At 27.4% G+C, this 17,482-nt stretch overlaps 2 protein-coding genes across 2 annotated transcripts in view; one reads left to right on the top strand and one right to left on the bottom strand.

Moving 5' to 3' along the window:
- Positions 1 to 17,482, top strand: part of LOC119674309 (neurogenic protein mastermind-like) — a 596,927-nt gene that overhangs the window by 64,270 nt on the left and 515,175 nt on the right. The gene's annotated exons all lie outside the window — the stretch shown is intronic.
- On the bottom strand, positions 1,311 to 2,702 carry LOC119676101 (lambda-crystallin-like). Its single transcript, XM_038087329.1, has 3 exons — positions 2,511 to 2,702; positions 1,990 to 2,368; positions 1,311 to 1,897 (listed from the first exon to the last, which is right to left on the bottom strand). The coding sequence occupies exons 1-3, from the start codon at positions 2,540 to 2,542 to the stop codon at positions 1,370 to 1,372; spliced, it is 939 nt and encodes a 312-aa protein (XP_037943257.1). The 5' UTR covers positions 2,543 to 2,702; the 3' UTR covers positions 1,311 to 1,369.

Raw genomic sequence — 17,482 nt, 5'->3', positions numbered from 1 at the left:
TCTGTTTGCACTCAAGTAGATTTAATTTCTCTCGTTCACTTATAGATTCTTTTATATCAGCAAAGAGTATCTTGAATAAACTACCAAAAGCTAATAAACTAATAAACTTGCGCTAAGCAGAGTGGACTTATAGGTTACTATAAAATCACGGCAGTTTCTACGCGACGTCAAAAGAAAATTGATAATACCGCGTTTAATATTCAAATGTTCAAAAGCATTCGTTGTACCATAGAAGAAAAAAAAATATTAATATAGATATAGATGTAAGATTATATATATATACATACATATATATGAGAGAGTTTGAATTATATAGTGAGTGATTATATATATGTGGAGAGTGAGTTAATTAGTTACTAACTAACATGTCATACTGAAGTATCAACTTAGTGAGGTATCAACTTACTGAGGTATCAACTTACGGACTTTGTGCCTTTTTAATACCGATATCTGTTGGCCTTGAAACATCAACAATGAAAGATCAAAGTACCTTTTCTGTGAATGCTCTGCTCTTGGTAAACAAATACTTCTTCACTTTGTTAGCGTTGTTGAGGATTAATGCATACTCTGAAACAACGAATTTTACTCTGCGTTCTATTTGATAAAACCCCAAAATATATAAAGTTAAAAAGTAACACTATGCGCAATAGATCTATTTTAATATTGACCTTTAATAAAAATGTTAAGAATTATCTAGAATTGCCAGTCAGCATGTAATTATCCATACTTAATAATTACCAATTTTAAAAACAAGCAACTTGTCAGGTTCAGGTTTATATACAATGTATATATATGGCGGGACGTTGGGACAGCGCACTGTCCAACAAGTGGCCCCACTGAAGTGAAGGATTAGTCGAAGTAGACCACGAAACGACTTGAGTCCTTTTTCGTCCTTCGATTCTCGGATGTTGTTATTGAGTTAAAGCTGGAGTGGCTTCCGTTCGCATAACTACATATTTTGTTAATGCAAGTAGCTTATTTAGTTATATACAATGTATGAAACATATCAATACACAGCTTAACACATAAACACTATTTCTATATATGTATGTATATATAAAACGTTTATATATAAAGAACATATTTCCCCAATTTGCCTTTTATTTCAGACCTTCATTGCTTCATAATACGTATTATTATTGACATCAAGTCTATCAACTTCGGTTAGAACTTTTTGCACACATTAAATGATCCACATTATACTTGGGTAGTCAAAGCAAAGTTTCCTCAAAACAATTCCAAGTATTCTTAGATAAAAATATTAGTAATAACTACAAATTTCAGATATGTATATAACATTGTCTATTTTTATAAATAAATCAGATACTATGAACATACATACTTATTTTTATAAATTCCTTTTAGTTACTTAGAATTGTTTTTTCAACTCATTTAATTCTTTTAAGAATTGATCACGTTGTACTCTTCTCTCCGCCAGTTTATCATGTGGCACCATTTCTTCACACTGTTGTGCTATTCTCTGCAAAGTAGGACCATCCTCAATTTTTGGTGTCGGTGCGTAAGTTTGACTAACAGCATATATTTCTTTGCCAAAACGTTGAAAGTAATCAGACACACCATCTGCATTCAAATGTGCAGTCTCTAATGGACCCAACAATGCATATCGTAAACCCAAACCATGCGTCATAACACTATCCACATCAGCCACTGTCAATACACCATCCTCAACCAAATGCCAAACCTCGTTTAGAATGGCGTATTGTATACGATTGGTAGCAAACCCCTGTATCTCACGTGTTAGCGTTACAGGGCGTTGTCCAATCTCAAGCATAAGTGAACGTGTTCTTGCAACAACCTCTGCTTTAGTCCATGGTGCCGGTACTATTTCCACCAATGGTATATAGTAGGGTGGATTTAGTGGATGTGAAACAACTACCTTTTAATACATATGAAATATTTATAAATATTAGTTTTGAAAATAGTTTATGCAACAACAAAAACAATAATAATAGTAAAATGGTTAGTTACATTTTCCTTATGTTTCATGTCAGAACTAAATAGCGATGGCATAAATGTACTCGTCGAACTGGAAATTATTGTATGCGCTTCAACTACTGCGTCCAGTTGTTGATACAAGGACTTTTTCCAATCGATACGTTCAGGTATGCATTCTTGTATAAACATTGCATTGCGCACCAAAGCTTTGATGTCAGTTGTTGCGGAAATGCACTTGAATTGTTGCTGTGCAGTCAGTGTACCACGCAATGTGCCATTCCTAGCTAGTTTATGCAATTCTTGCTCGATTTCCTGCAAAGCAGCACTAATTTGCTCTGGCAATATATCGTACAGCACAACTTGATATCCCACAGAAGCAAATAGCATAGACCAAGCGCGTCCAATAAGGCCACTGCAGGCAAAAAAAAAAAAAATTAAATAACATTTTTATTTTAGTTCAAAATAAAAACGTTTTCTATTGTACGTTTTTTTTAAATTCATATTAAATTTATTTCTTTAAAGTTATATTTAATATTTATTTACCGATTTCTTACCTGCCCACAATACCAATTTTTTCTTTACTCATTCTTATTTTTACAGGCAATTTAATTTAATTGAAACCTCAGAAGCAAAAGATTTTATGTACTTCCGTCCGTCGAGTTTTTTCGAGACTGTAATCCCAGAAATGTGCCAAATAAAATCGTTTTTCTTCTGAATGTGATTTTAATTGCTCACAATTATTAAGTGATTATCATAATTCATTATTACGATTTTTATTGCTTTATCGCTTTATTCGAACTATAAACTCTTAAAGACTTTGAATTATTTTGTGTAGATATTGTATTAAATAATTTATATACACACATAAATCATGCGACAATTTCTCTCAGATTATCGCTTCTTGAGTTTTTTATTTGTCTGGGTCACAACTAAATGAATTATAAATATTTTATTTGTAATTAATTTATTAATTTTTAAGACTTTAGTTTTACGAGTGAAGTGGTTACGAATTATTAATTATAAAGAATTTAACGATATCTGCTCTGCTTGATCATTAAAAGAATTTAATCATGGGGAAATTTCTCTCAGATTATCGCTTCTTGAGTCTTTTATTTGTCTGGGTTTCACAACTAATGATTATAAAATTTTAAATATAACCAAATTTACTTAATTTTAAGCCTTTAGTTTTACGAGTGAATAGTCGTACGCATATTAATTGAATAAAGAATTTTAACGATATATTGCTCGCTTTGGATCTATTTAAAAGAATTTAATCATGGGGCAATTTCTCTCAGATTATCGCTTCTTGAGTCTTTTATTTGTCTGGGTCACAACTAAATGAATTATAAATATTTTAATTATAATAAATTTATTAATTTTTAAGCCTTTAGTTTTACGAGTGAAGTAGTTACGAATTATTAATTATAAAGAATTTAACGATATTTGCTCTGCTTGATTATTAAAAGAATTTAATCATGGGGCAATTTCTCTCAGATTATCGCTTCTTGAGTCTTTTATTTGTCTGGGCCAACATTAAATGAATTATAAATATTTTATTTGTAATTAATTTATTAATTTTTAAGACTTTAGTTTTACGAGTGAAGTGGTTACGAATTATTAATTATAAAGAATTTAACGATATTTGCTCTGCTTGATTATTAAAAGAATTTAATCATGGGGCAATTTCTCTCAGATTATCGCTTCTTGAGTCTTTTATTTGTCTGGGCCAACATTAAATGAATTATAAATATTTTATTTATAATTAATTTATTAATTTTAAAGCCTTTAGTTTAATGAGTAAAGAGTTTACGATTTGTTACTTATAAAGAATTCAACGATATCTGCTCTGTTTGAAAATTCAAAGAATTTAATTCAGTGCAAAACAAGTAAATACTTTTTTATTTTATTTCATAATTAAGAATGATTTAATTATTTATACTTTTAAATATACAGGGGCTTCCTACTTATTGCTTATAAATCGGATAAATGATTTCGTGTTCCGAAACACAGAAGTAAGTCGATTGTTTCCATAATTATCGAGAAACAAAGTGTGTAAAAGAACTCTACTCAAAAATATCGCAGTCAAAAAACTACAAAAGTATCTTAAAAACCAAAAAGAATGCAGCCAAAAAAAAAACCAAAAGTATCTCAAAAGCATTTAATTTAAAAAAATTTTTAGGGAACAAAAATCAAATGTTTTTTCAGTGCTCTAATTCCACATAACGATTACTAGTATATGGACGTGATTGATTCTTTAAGAAGTTATGTTCATAAGAGAATAATATATTGATACCTATGTTATAAGCATAAAGACAAAATATAAAATAATAAGAACGATCACATTTTCTGCAAAAGTGCTGGAAAAACTTTTCAAAAAATCAACTTCTAATGTATAGATATAGATACAAATTTAGATAAATTTATTTTTTGACTAAGTTATTCCTCACTCGCATGTTTTTAAAACTAAAATTGCATATTAAAGCTTAGTCTTAGTTTAAAGTTGAAGAGTAATTAAAACAATAGTTGTATTTCCATATTTCAGAAACGAATACGACATAGTTTTCATGGCGATATATTCGTTATTAAGTATTATTAAATTTCTTAAAAAAAAAAATAACTGTACATAATCACTTTCACCACAAATACATTAATCAACTCAGATTCACATAGTGTGGTTCTCCAAAATGTTTATATTGATAGCCCTTCAGAACGAAACAGCCTCCCATAAAATGTTGTAGATACTCTTCTTCGCATAATTTTTATAGATGTTAGATTTCCTATTTTAATGTAGATTTCGATTTAGCATTAGAAGGTCACTTCAGGCTTTAACAATCTATTAACAATCCTGAACCCAGCCGACAATGTCTTTTATACCCAAAATACATGTCATATGTCTATTCACTATTATCGCATCAAGAATGTTTCATAAGATAAATGCTTCTTTTTAAATTTCTAGAACTATATTAATAAGGTTTAAAATTACGCTGTTAAGCAGTACATTTTGTGCTGCCATAATTATTGCTGATATAAATAGTGCTATTATACAGCAGATTGATAAATTTACACAAATATTTCACTAAGTGCGTTAAATCATACATTTGTATGCTTAGATGAGTACTCTTAATGTACTGGAAATAGTTCCGGCATTTCAATATAATATTATATCATCTCATATATATCATCATATCATATCATTAATAATATTTATTGTTATGTCACTACATCATTTTTGCAGATTAAGTTCAATATTTTTGAATTATTCTTGAAAATAAATCTAGTTCAAAATGTTTTTTTAAATTACGTGATAAATAATTTGCATATCGTAATTTGCAATGAAGAATATCGTAACTAGAACTTTGTGTTGTACGATAGTATGTAGAATCCCTTATTCCAAACGACACTTTTCAACAGCAACCATCGAATTAATTAAAAGTTTTCCAAAAAAACATTTGCAAATTCAAATTTTATAACTAAATTTCTTAAAACAAAGCTAATTAGTAAGCTCATTTACCAAGTAATTACAAGTAAGAATAAAATTAAAATTTCAATTCCCCTAACCATAAGTGCACAAGTGTTTGCAACGTAGTATTCTCCACTTATCTGGTATGCTTACACTTATTTTGCTAATGCAAACGCCCATCACGTACGACACCAACAAATTTAATCAGCATATCAAAATGGCAACACTGAATAAGCCAAATTTACAAATTTTCCTATTTTGTATATTCTTAACCTACTCACTATGCTCGGCAATGGATTTCCGTTTCTTCTAATTTTTTTTTTTTTGTTTTTGTTATTTTTTTGGTTCTTACTTCTATTTTTGTTATTAGGTTGCCACACTTTTTGACGCCCCCACAAAGTGACACTAAACAAAAATTAAATTTGTGTAGAGAAGTGCCAGCTTAAAAAAAAACAAGTGTTATAAAGTAGAAAAAAAAACAGCGCACGAAACGTATTTTGCTTACGAGTGAGAAACGTACGTGATGAGCATAAAATTCCGAATGAATTGTACTGCTTAGAGGTTATCTACTATTTGGCTTTGCGTATTATATACTCGTACATACTAATACATCTGCATACATTGCTGCTGGTAATGCTGGCAACGCTGGCAATGCTAGCAATGCTGGCTAATAGTTAAGCATGTCATTGCTGCATATTGTGCGAAATAAATAAGTAGAAATTTGGTGCTCTAATTTGATTAGATTCCATTCGAAGTTCATTTGGCTCAAAGGGAATTATTTAAATAAGCATTACTTGAGGGTTGACTACATTCGACTTCAATAACTACATACTTTCTCTATTAAATTAAAATATCTGCGAGTGTTCTTGAACTACAAATCTGCAAATAAACTTTTTTTATTTGTTGAAAATTTTTTTAAAAAGTATTTTTTCATCATTTCGGTGTGGTGAAGTTGAAAAATTTTATTAATATAAATATTTTCGTTATTTGGATTTACTGATAATACCGAAACTCTTAACATCAATCGTACATCACCTACTTTCTCTATTAAGTTAAAATATCTGCGAGTGTTCTTGAACTACAAATCTGCAAATAAATTTTTTTTATTTGTTGAAAATTTTTTTAAAAAGTATTTTTTCATCATTTCGATGTGGTGAAGTTGAAAAATTGTATTAATACAAATATTTTCGTTAATTGAATTTACTGATAGTACCGTAACTCTTAACATCAACCGTACATCAACTACTTTCCCTATTAAGTTAAAATATCTACGAGTGTTCTTGAACTACACAAATCTGCAAATAAATTTTTTTTATTTGTTGAAAATTTTTTTAAAAAGTATTTTTTCATCATTTCGGTGTGGTGAAGTTGAAAAATTTTATTAATACAAATATTTTCGTTATTTGGATTTACTGATAGTACCGAAACTCTTAACATCAATCGTACGGCATTTGAACATTTTTTCTGTTATTGTTTTTTTAACATTTTAAAAAACAATTTTAATTTACTTGTGTAGAAGCATGTGAAAACCAATTTTTTTCTTCTTCAATTAAAAATCAAAGATAAATTTGGTATAGAAATTTAACAAAAAATACATCCACCACAAACCTTTAAATCCTTCAAACCGAAAAATAAGAGAAAACAAATATCAATTTAATTGATTTCATGCTTATTGCCAGATTTTGGTTTCATTCTTTGCTTTTTATTATATTTCACCTTTCCAAAAAACCACTTTTTCGCATTTGATTTGTGTTTCACTTGACCAGTATTGCAGCACAATTATTTCAAATACTTCACCTTTTTTTTTTATTTTTTTCTAACAAAAAATAAATTTCTTTTATTAGAAAAAAATTCCTGCAATGCTAGATTTTTATCCTTTATGGAGTTTGTTTGCAAGTTTTATAATACTACACAAATTGCAAAGCTTTTCTGTACAACAGATAAGCTTCTATGAAAATATATATAAGTGAAACCAATGAAAAATACTACATATTTTTACTTATTTAAATGACCATACTAGATCCAAGATGGTTGGTTGGTTGCAGTGGCAAGCCATTAGATAACTTCCATGTACGTCAATTAGCGATTCTTCGCCGTTTTGCGACCGTATTCCTCTCAAGAACACTAGTATAGAAGAATAGGCACTATAATTTAAGTAATAAGTCTTTCGTCTTCACCTATGAACAGTCTGATAAACTATCAAAGAAGGATCTTCCTAAGAACCTTTATCTTCTGGACGTGTCACACCCGAGCATTCACAGAGGAAATGTTTTATGGTTTCTTTTTTCTACGGGTTTCCACAACTTCTGTAGTGAGGATTATGGGGGAATGCATAGTTTCTCTGCGTGGATTCCTATACACCAATGACCAAAAAGAACTGCAGTAAGCCTTGCAGTGTCCACGCGGTCTCTTTTGTGTGTATTATATCATATTTTGAAGTGAAAATGATATCATTTACAGCTTAATTACACGGTAAGATATACTCTGGAGAGCGAAGATTCATTAAATTTTCAATATTATAAATATTTTTATTAATATGCATTGATTTTTTAGTAATTTAAATTTTATAAAATATATTAAGTAATAATCTTTAATAAAAATAATAAAAATATTATTAAAAGAATAAAAATTATATAAATTAATATTAGCATTAAAATTAATCAATAAAATAATTAACAACAAAATTTGTAGTAACACATCAGAACCATTAGGACCAACTTTTAATGTTGTTTGTTTGGATATATAAAATATCCAACTATATGTAAGGTGCAATCATAGACAAATGCACCATACATTGTTCAGAATACATGTTTGTGTAATGAAAAATATACCAAAAAGGCTGCCCAACCAAATCCTTATTCGTTTTTGTGGTTTTATTTATACTTCAGGCAAACCATTTTTTCAATGAATAACACTAAAATAAATATACATGCACATAAACAAAGTGCAATCGAAGCAATGCAATAAAATACTTTTCCAAAAATTCTCCAACACTTGACTATCAATAAAGAATAACTAACTCAAAAAAAAATATATAAAAAACAGAAGAAAAAAACTAGAAAATATTTATTATAAATTTTAATAGACAAATATTTTTAATATTATTGAAAGATTTTTTAATTGATAGAATATATACGAATTTTAACCTCAAATTGAAAGTCAAATAATTTAGAAATTTACTCTATGTTATTTATAAAATTGAGCTAAATTTTTAAAAAAAATTAAAAATATATTTATTTTTTTGAATTTTAAAAAGAATTAGATTCATACAAGGTAAGATTAGGTTAAAAGGATGCTTATTAATGCCAACATCAACTCTTGCTTCCATAGACAGTTATGCCCATTGCGTTCCACCAACGACCACACCTCCTTTAAAGTTTCCAATAGGAAGCGAACTACACTAAATGTTGTTGCATTATCCTTATTAAACCATTCACTTTTCTCCATCAATTTAAGAAGATCCAACTTTGAGAAACAATGTTTAAGAAACCTCTAATTGACACTGTTGCCGCTGTGTTTGAAGTCCTAGATAGAGACATATTAAATTATTGATAAGCTCCACTATCGCTTTATGTTAAATGTTGTTTCGATAATAGCTTCTTGTATTATCCTTATTAAACCATTCACTTTTTTCCATCAAATTAAGAAGATCCAACTTTGAGAAACAATGTTTAAGAAGCCACTAATTGACACTGTTGCCGCTGTGTTTGAAGTCCTAGATAGAGACATATTAAATTATTGATAAGCTCCACTATCGCTTTATGTTAAATGTTGTTTCGATAATAGCTTCTTGTATTATCCTTATTAAACCATTCACTTTTTTCCATCAAATTAAGAAGATCCAACTTTGAGAAACAATGTTTAAGAAGCCACTAATTGACACTGTTGCCGCTGTGTTTGAAGTCCTAGATAGAGACATATTAAATTATTGATAAGCTCCACTATCGCTTTATGTTAAATGTTGTTTCGATAATAGCTTCTTGTATTATCCTTATTAAACCATTCACTTTTTTCCATCAAATTAAGAAGATCCAACTTTGAGAAACAATGTTTAAGAAGCCACTAATTGACACTGTTGCCGCTGTGTTTGAAGTCCTAGATAGAGACATATTAAATTATTGATAAGCTCCACTATCGCTTTATGTTAAATGTTGTTTCGATAATAGCTTCTTGTATTATCCTTATTAAACCATTCACTTTTTTCCATCAAATTAAGAAGATCCAACTTTGAGAAGCAATGTCCAAGAAAACTCTCATAGACATTGGTGCTACTGTGTTTGAAGTTCCAGATAGAGTCATAGTAAATTATTAATGAACTCCACTTCCGCTTTATTATCTCAATGAAGAGGGAGTTTAAACTCTCATAGATATACTGGTCCCGCTGTGTTTGAAGTCCTAGGTAGAGGCATAGTAAATTATTGATGGAGTCCTTACCATCTTTATTATTTCAATAAAGAGCGAGTGGACGGAAATTCGTTTGATGGAGTTCGTCATCTTTAAAGCATTGATACAAAAAAAATAGTATCCCTTAATACTCTAATAAGTACACGAAACTGCAAATTTGTTAAACTTCAAAAGGTTGTTCCTTCTCACTCTAATCTAATCTAGGTCATGTGGTCCTACCAACTTTACAATCTACACAATTCATTTTTATTCCAATTTATACAAAGAAATCATAACAGTATTGAAAATAAAAGTGATCTTGGAGTTAATACAGTATTGCTTTCATATTGTATAAACTCCAAACTTTAACCATATTCTGGCAATATAAAGATTTTCTATTAAGAGAGATATTGAAATAAAATATATTTTCTTGAAACGTTGCCAGCTTTAAAAATTTTCAATGACAATGGACTGAATTATAGTACAGGTATAGACAACTGCACACAAACAAACAGAAACATTATAAACAAATAGGAGCAGATTATATTAAATATATATATATATACATATATATAATTTTTGTTTTTTTTTTTATTTATATTTATTTATACTTGATAGCTATTAGGGATGTAGTAATGTATTTTGAAATATATTACATTTGAAAGATAAGCGGCAGCAATGGAAATACCAACAACAGCAAAATAATACGAGAGAGGAGTAGTAAATCTTCAAAATTTCTATAAAATATATATATATATATTAATCGTATGTCTCTGTACTAACACCAAATATGCTTTATATCTCTGCATATGTTATATGCTTATAAAAATTACAAAAAAAAAAATAACAAATAAAAGTGCCGTTTGGGTTTTTAATTTTAATTGAAAATTGCTATATAATATTTGTAATGTTAAAAATAATTTACATTGAAGAAGATTGGTTGAAAAATCGTTCTTCACCACTGTTAGACGAAAGTTCGTCTAACGAAAGTATCTCTGCCAGCACGAAATAATGCAATTTGCTGTAAAGATAAAACTGATAACAAATTATTTTTTTATTATTAAAATCAAACACCAACATTTGGTAATGATTCATAAAAAATTCTTATGTTAATCTCAAACATTATTAGTCATTGACTACTTCAACCGCAACCAAATTGCAACTTAAACCGCAATCTAACTGCAACTTTTATTACACGTATCTAAATGATATCAGTTAAGTATCTTGCATTATCAGTACATTTTAATCACAACGCAAGACAATTAATGATCACATGATTATAGCTTGACTGCATGTCAATATTATTGTTCCAAACCATTATATGAAAATGATAAATGAATCATATAATTTTTATTTAATAAAAGTCACAGTTTTATGGTTTAATCACTAATTATTAATCATTTTAATTTAGTGTTCTGTTAAAAAAAAACTTTAAAATTGTACATTGAACTGCGATATCATACTAAGAATTCTAACAAAGAATACTAATTTCAAGAAGCTTTATTAAAAAATATCAATTTTAATATTAACATTAAATATATTAACATTTCATAGTATTTCAAAGTTTTGAAAAATATTTCATTTGAATTCCAAATGAAAAGCAAAAATATCTCAAGATTCTAATATACAATTAGAATCAATTTCAAAGATAGATTACAGATTTTTATGTAATTTTATTTACAATCTTAATAAACTTTTGCTTTATATAAATTTTGTAAAAAATTAATCGCAAAAATATATACGTAATTTAACAAGATTCTTTTTCTTATTAAATAATTCTTATTACTACTAAAAAAAGATTTGTTTTGAAGATAATACTTTTTAAATCTTTGCAGCTAATTGCGCAAATTTAAAATAAATAAAGTAGAGCATATACTATAATATTAAAACTTGGCTGTTTAGGTACTCACAGTGATATCTAATAACAAATTTTAAACTTTCAGCTACATATACAAGACTTAGGTAGTAATAAACTCATTTAAATATGTTTTCATATGAACGCTTGGTTTTTATATTACACAAGTAAGTTTAGACATCTTTTACACAGAATTTTAGATATACATTGAGTCTTTGTTTATTAGATAATATATATAAATAATATAATATATAGCAACATACGGAAGAGGCTCCTGGGAATGTATATTCTTACGGAAGAGACAATAAAAATCTGTGAAGTAGGTTCTATACTACTTTTTATTGACGCAACAGGGCTTAGAGAGCTGCTCTAAGCCCGACGGTCGCAGTACCATATACCCTAACAATAATAATAATAACAGCTATATAATATTATATATAATAAAAATAATAAGAGCTACTGAACACTTTTTTTGTTCATGCGTATGCTTAGTTAGCTAAAGTTTGGTACAAACAATAAACACTAAACATTAAAGAAAAAAATACTAGACAATGTCCCGTGTCGCTAATCGATAAATTAAAACATTAATAATTTTCGGGCAAATTTATTTCCCACCCATGGCTTTTTGTAAACATCGAAAAGTTGCTACGAAGAAGAAAATTTGTATCAAAAAAAAAAAAAGGGATCTTAGTCCTGTTTTCAGAACAAAAAAATAAACGTTCTACGAAAAAGAAATTGGAGTGTTAGAAGAACATTGGAATGAATGTATGTTTATTACGGAATTTAATATTTTCATCATTTTGTTTCCAAGCTCTATCTAAATTTTACTAATCAATCACATTTTTATTTCAAAGGCTGCATTCTGAATTAAATTTAAGTTTCATATTTAAGGCAGATGCCAAAAAAAATTGTTTTTCAGAAAAACCTGTCTAAATCGGCATTTTATATGGTAGCTATATCTAAATTTTAACCGTCAATAAATACGATTTTATATATTTTTCATATAAATATAAGTATATTCTGTATCAAATTTTCCAGTCTATCAAATTTTACTTGAATGTTCTTCTTAAAAATGAAATAAGTCATACACGATGGTTCAGTTTTTATAGCAGCTATAGAAACCAGTAGATTTTGACGAATCCAAATATGATTGCATTTTCTAAATTATACTGAAATTCTAAATTTGAGGATCCTCTTAACAAACACTTGTATCTGATTTTTATATGGCATCTATAACTAAATCTGAGCCATCATGACTAAAATTTTATTCTAATTTCATTATTACAAAAAGAGAAAATTTATATCATATTGTTCGCTTTACATAGCTTAACATATTATATAGTACCTAAATTTAGACCATTCCTACAAATCAATATTCAAAACTGAGTGAATAGTTTGGAATGAAACAGATTGACGAACAGACGCTAAATTGAATACGAATAGCTAAATAAACTCATAGCTAAATGTCGATCCGATCTAGATTATATGTATTTTATGGTGTCTACAATGATTCCTTTAATATGGTGTAAAAATCTTGATTAACCTAAGATACCCTTATCACACTTTTACATATAAAACGTATAAAAATTAAAATGCATATTTTGCGAAATTGAAATGATTTCATGGAATTTAATAACTCTTTCAGCGATTGTAGTATTGATTACGAATTTCTTATTATAAAAATTACTACAAATTTTTTTGAAAAGTAATATTTTTTTATTATTACAGACATTGCCAGCAATTTTCTGAGAACATGTGTCAATAATAATTTCACTCAAAATAAAATCAGAAATCAGCAAAACATTATTAGTTTGAAACATCAACAAAAATATTAAATTATTTACTTTTTCAATATAATTCAATTAATGATAACAATTTTAAAAATTTTATAAATATTTGTTTATAATAAAAAATGCAGTTATTGGAATTAAATCGTCACAGTTCATTTTACTCATTAATTACTCATTAATTATACTCATTAATTCATATTCATGTACAAAAAATTTGATTATAAATAAAATAATTTCTTAAATGCTATATTTATATACTATAATAAAGAGTTTTTAATATTCAATCCATTCCATGAAGAGAATTGCTGAATTTACATCAAAAAGTTTGAATATATTCATTTCTAACTATCTGGGTATAAATATATTCGCTTTATATAAAATGACTTGAATTGTTAAAACTGATTAATAAACTTATATTTTAATCAATACAAGAGAGATACTCTTATATAATTTTTTTTTTTAAAAACAACCACTGTTAGCGCTATACACTATATACTATACACTATATCCTTCAAAATATAAATATATCAAAAGCAAATATTATAATTGAACCGATTGGATTGGATGAAGTATAGGTATAAAGAAATATGACAACACATGCAAATGAAAAAAACTACGATTTCACATAGACTCATTACCCAATAAATTGAAACATAAATAGATTATGCTCGATTTCCCTCCCACTACTTTTTACAAACATCAAAAAGTTACTTTAAGAAAAGAAATTTGTCTCCAGAAAAGAGGGATTGCGGAAACTGTGTCCAATTTTCAGATCAAAAACAAATTGTTCTTCAAAAAAGCATCGAAAAATAAATTAGAAAAACATTGGTAGAATATAGATATCATTCATAAAGAACATGCTCTCCTATACATATATATATAATATATATATATATATATATATATATATAAATATGACCTTGCCTCAACTGTAGTTGAATTTCAATTGTCCGCGGATAGAACACATCCAATCAAATGGGGGCAATTTTTTTGCAGAAGAACCGATCATGTCTTAACTCTACCACTTAAACAACAAGAGCTATCAATTCTGAATAGTATACAATCATTTATTTGCCACAAGTCATCGGAAAATTGAATAAAACCAATCCTCGAAGAAAGATCATCTTCCACCACTACAATGTATGTTTCCACACTTCACATCAAACGAAAGAGTTTTTGAGCACCCAAAATTTGAATTAATGTGTCATTCACCTTACAGTACTAACTTGGCACCCAATGACTTCTTCTTATTCTCAAAAATTATGAAAAAAATGCATGATGAGCCTTTTTGCGTACCGTTGAGATTATCACAACCCTGATTTTGGAGATACAACTTCAGAGTAGCAAAACTGTGTTTAAAATCGGTTTAATCGAATAAAAAAATATGTATTGATTATCATGGAAATCACTTCGAAAAAGAGTAAAATAATTTTTACTGTTTAAATACTGTGTTGTTATTGTTAGGCGCAAGATTTAAAAGGCTGCCCTCGAATTATAATTTCATATAATTTTTTTTTGTTTATATTTTGAATTGAATTACTCTTAAGTTGTTACTCTTAAGTCACCATTTTATCTGAATTTAACAACTTTTTTTTTTTTGCAAATAATCTCATTGAAAACTATATCAGATTTGGAGTTAAAAGTTGCACGGGTGCAAATCCAATTTCTAATATTCAGAAAACAAAACTACTTTGTTTTAAAGGTGTGGTTGCCAAATGCAACGTTCATTTTTCAAAAATCTACGTCACATGGATTGATCTACTCGAGTTATTATACGATCCATGCTTAGATATTAAGTCAGTAACATGTGCTTACCACTTCAAAGTCATAGCCGTTGTGAACTTTCCAGCCGACAAATCTCTTTAAAAATAAAATTTATTAAAAAAAAAATAAAAAATATTCTTAATCAATTTTATAAATGGAAATTCTGCAAGGAATTTATTAATACATTCAATATTTGTGGAAGTAAGATGAATTCGATAATGAAAACCTCAAAATGAATAAATTTTTAATTAATGTTTATTTAAAAAATTAATTTTTTATATAAACATTTATATAGTAATGCAAGTTCATATATATATATATCAATAAAAATGATGAAGTAGTAGCAAGGTGTTTATAATATTAATATAAAAATGGTTTTTACATAGTTGAATTTTTTTTTTTCGATTATAGTTAAAGACTCATTATCAGTGGTCTTTGAAAATGTTTATAATTTAATTTTATGTTTATAATTTTTAATTGTTAAAAAACGTTGACTTACGTCCACAAATATTTTTTTCTAAAATAACAAAATCGCTGTAACATATTACATTACTTGGCATCGCTAGATTTACGCGGTGTTTTCCCATCAGAAAATAGTATTCAATCAACTCACGTATCTGAAAAGACGTATATATTACATATGTATATATGTAATTATACATAAGGCTTGTAAATAGTTTTATAAATTATCTATGCTTATATTTTGTGTATAAATAATATTTATTTATAGTCTTTTATGGCTAACTGTTTACCAATCTACAATAGTTTGCACTGGGAATTCCCCCTCATATCGTTAAATGTGTGTGTATGAAATTATATTTTTAATTTATTCTCTCAATTTATAATTGATAACACATTTCATCATATAATATAGATACGAGGGAGATGTAATAAATTGTAGTATTGAAAATTTCAATACAAGATTAGTTCAATTATAAAATTAAGCTCATTATTATTTATATTTGTATTAAAGTGATTTATTTTAATAAATAATTTAATTGTATTTTAATTGTGTTTAATTGTCATTGTCACTATTATTGCATATATGAAATATATATATACAAAATTTATTTATTTTCATTTTTTCTATTGCTGCAAGTCATTTTTAAGCTATACCTTTCAAAATAATACGTATTTATATTAGAATATTCCACTATATGGTATATAATTGCTTCATAGTGTTACATATAATATAGGAATAATACAATATTTGTTTATTATCAGATTTCTGAATATCTATCTGTTCACTATAATGCAGTTCTACTTACTATTCCCAATGAAAATCCTTTAAAAATTTCAAAACGTAAGTTTTAAAAACAATTTTCCTAAAAAATTAATTTCTTAAATAAATTATATATCTAATATCGCTATAATAAATTTGTATAATTTTTTTTTTATAATATCAATATGTTGCATATATAATTTATATTCTATTTGAAAACTCTACTAAACTCTTAAAATACAAAAATGATCTGAGCAAGATTTGGGAGCGATCTTCACAAACAAAATAAAATTTAAAAATATAATTTATCTATCAATCAATTTACTCTTTCAGTTCGTTTATGAAACAATTTTGAAATTTCTTTTAAAACCATTAATCGCTTTGCTCTCATTCCGAATATAACATTCAGCAGATAGACTTCAACATGAACAGATACATTTCTACCTATCACGGAGAGGATATTTTCAGTATTAACCGAGGTACAGGATTTTAAAACGTGGTCACATATTCACATAAATCACTTCATCTCTAACACTAACTATATCTATTTATACCAGAATTGATATGGTAAATGTTATTTTTCTCAAAATTTCTGTAAAATCACTTTTTATTCTTTTTTTGTATATCAATACTTTATAATTATACTTTTTATTTATTTCAAAATAAATATAACAAAATATTTTGCAATTATTTATATAATATAATTATTATTATATTAGTATAATTATAATTATATAATTATTATTATAATCATGTTGAAGCTAGTTGAGTCAGTGGATATTACTCTCTACTCACTGCGAGGTTTCTTCAAAACCTCTCTCTACGCCTTGACTGGATTATTGTTGATCACTTTATCAGACTAAGCAATAATTGACCTCAGATCTGCATACCTCCCCGAGGAACCTGTAACCATTCTGAGATTAGATAACGTTGGTAAGTGTTGGTAAGTCTGTCAGTTTTCGTAAATAATTTCAGGGCTCTATTATATTTATACCATTTTAGACAAAAATTTCTATATTATTTATTAATTATTAAATTATTTATTAATATTA

The sequence above is a fragment of the Teleopsis dalmanni genome, chromosome 2 (assembly GCF_002237135.1).
Source record: "Teleopsis dalmanni isolate 2A chromosome 2, ASM223713v2, whole genome shotgun sequence".
Taxonomy (NCBI): domain Eukaryota; kingdom Metazoa; phylum Arthropoda; class Insecta; order Diptera; family Diopsidae; genus Teleopsis; species Teleopsis dalmanni.
The sequence above is the reverse complement of the archived record's forward strand: the minus strand, read 5'-3'. Positions and strand labels throughout refer to the sequence as shown.

What these genes read in the sequence shown, in the direction of transcription:
- LOC119676101 (XM_038087329.1), bottom strand. Translation starts at nt 2,542, where the DNA reads ATGAGTAAAGAAAAAATTGGTATTGTGGGCAG. An exon ending in AAAATTGGTATTGTGGGCAG is followed by an intron (nt 2,369 to 2,510) that starts GTAAGAAATCGG and finishes TTTTGCCTGCAG; the next exon opens with TGGCCTTATTGGACGCGCTT. An exon ending in ACATGAAACATAAGGAAAAT is followed by an intron (nt 1,898 to 1,989) that starts GTAACTAACCAT and finishes ATGTATTAAAAG; the next exon opens with GTAGTTGTTTCACATCCACT.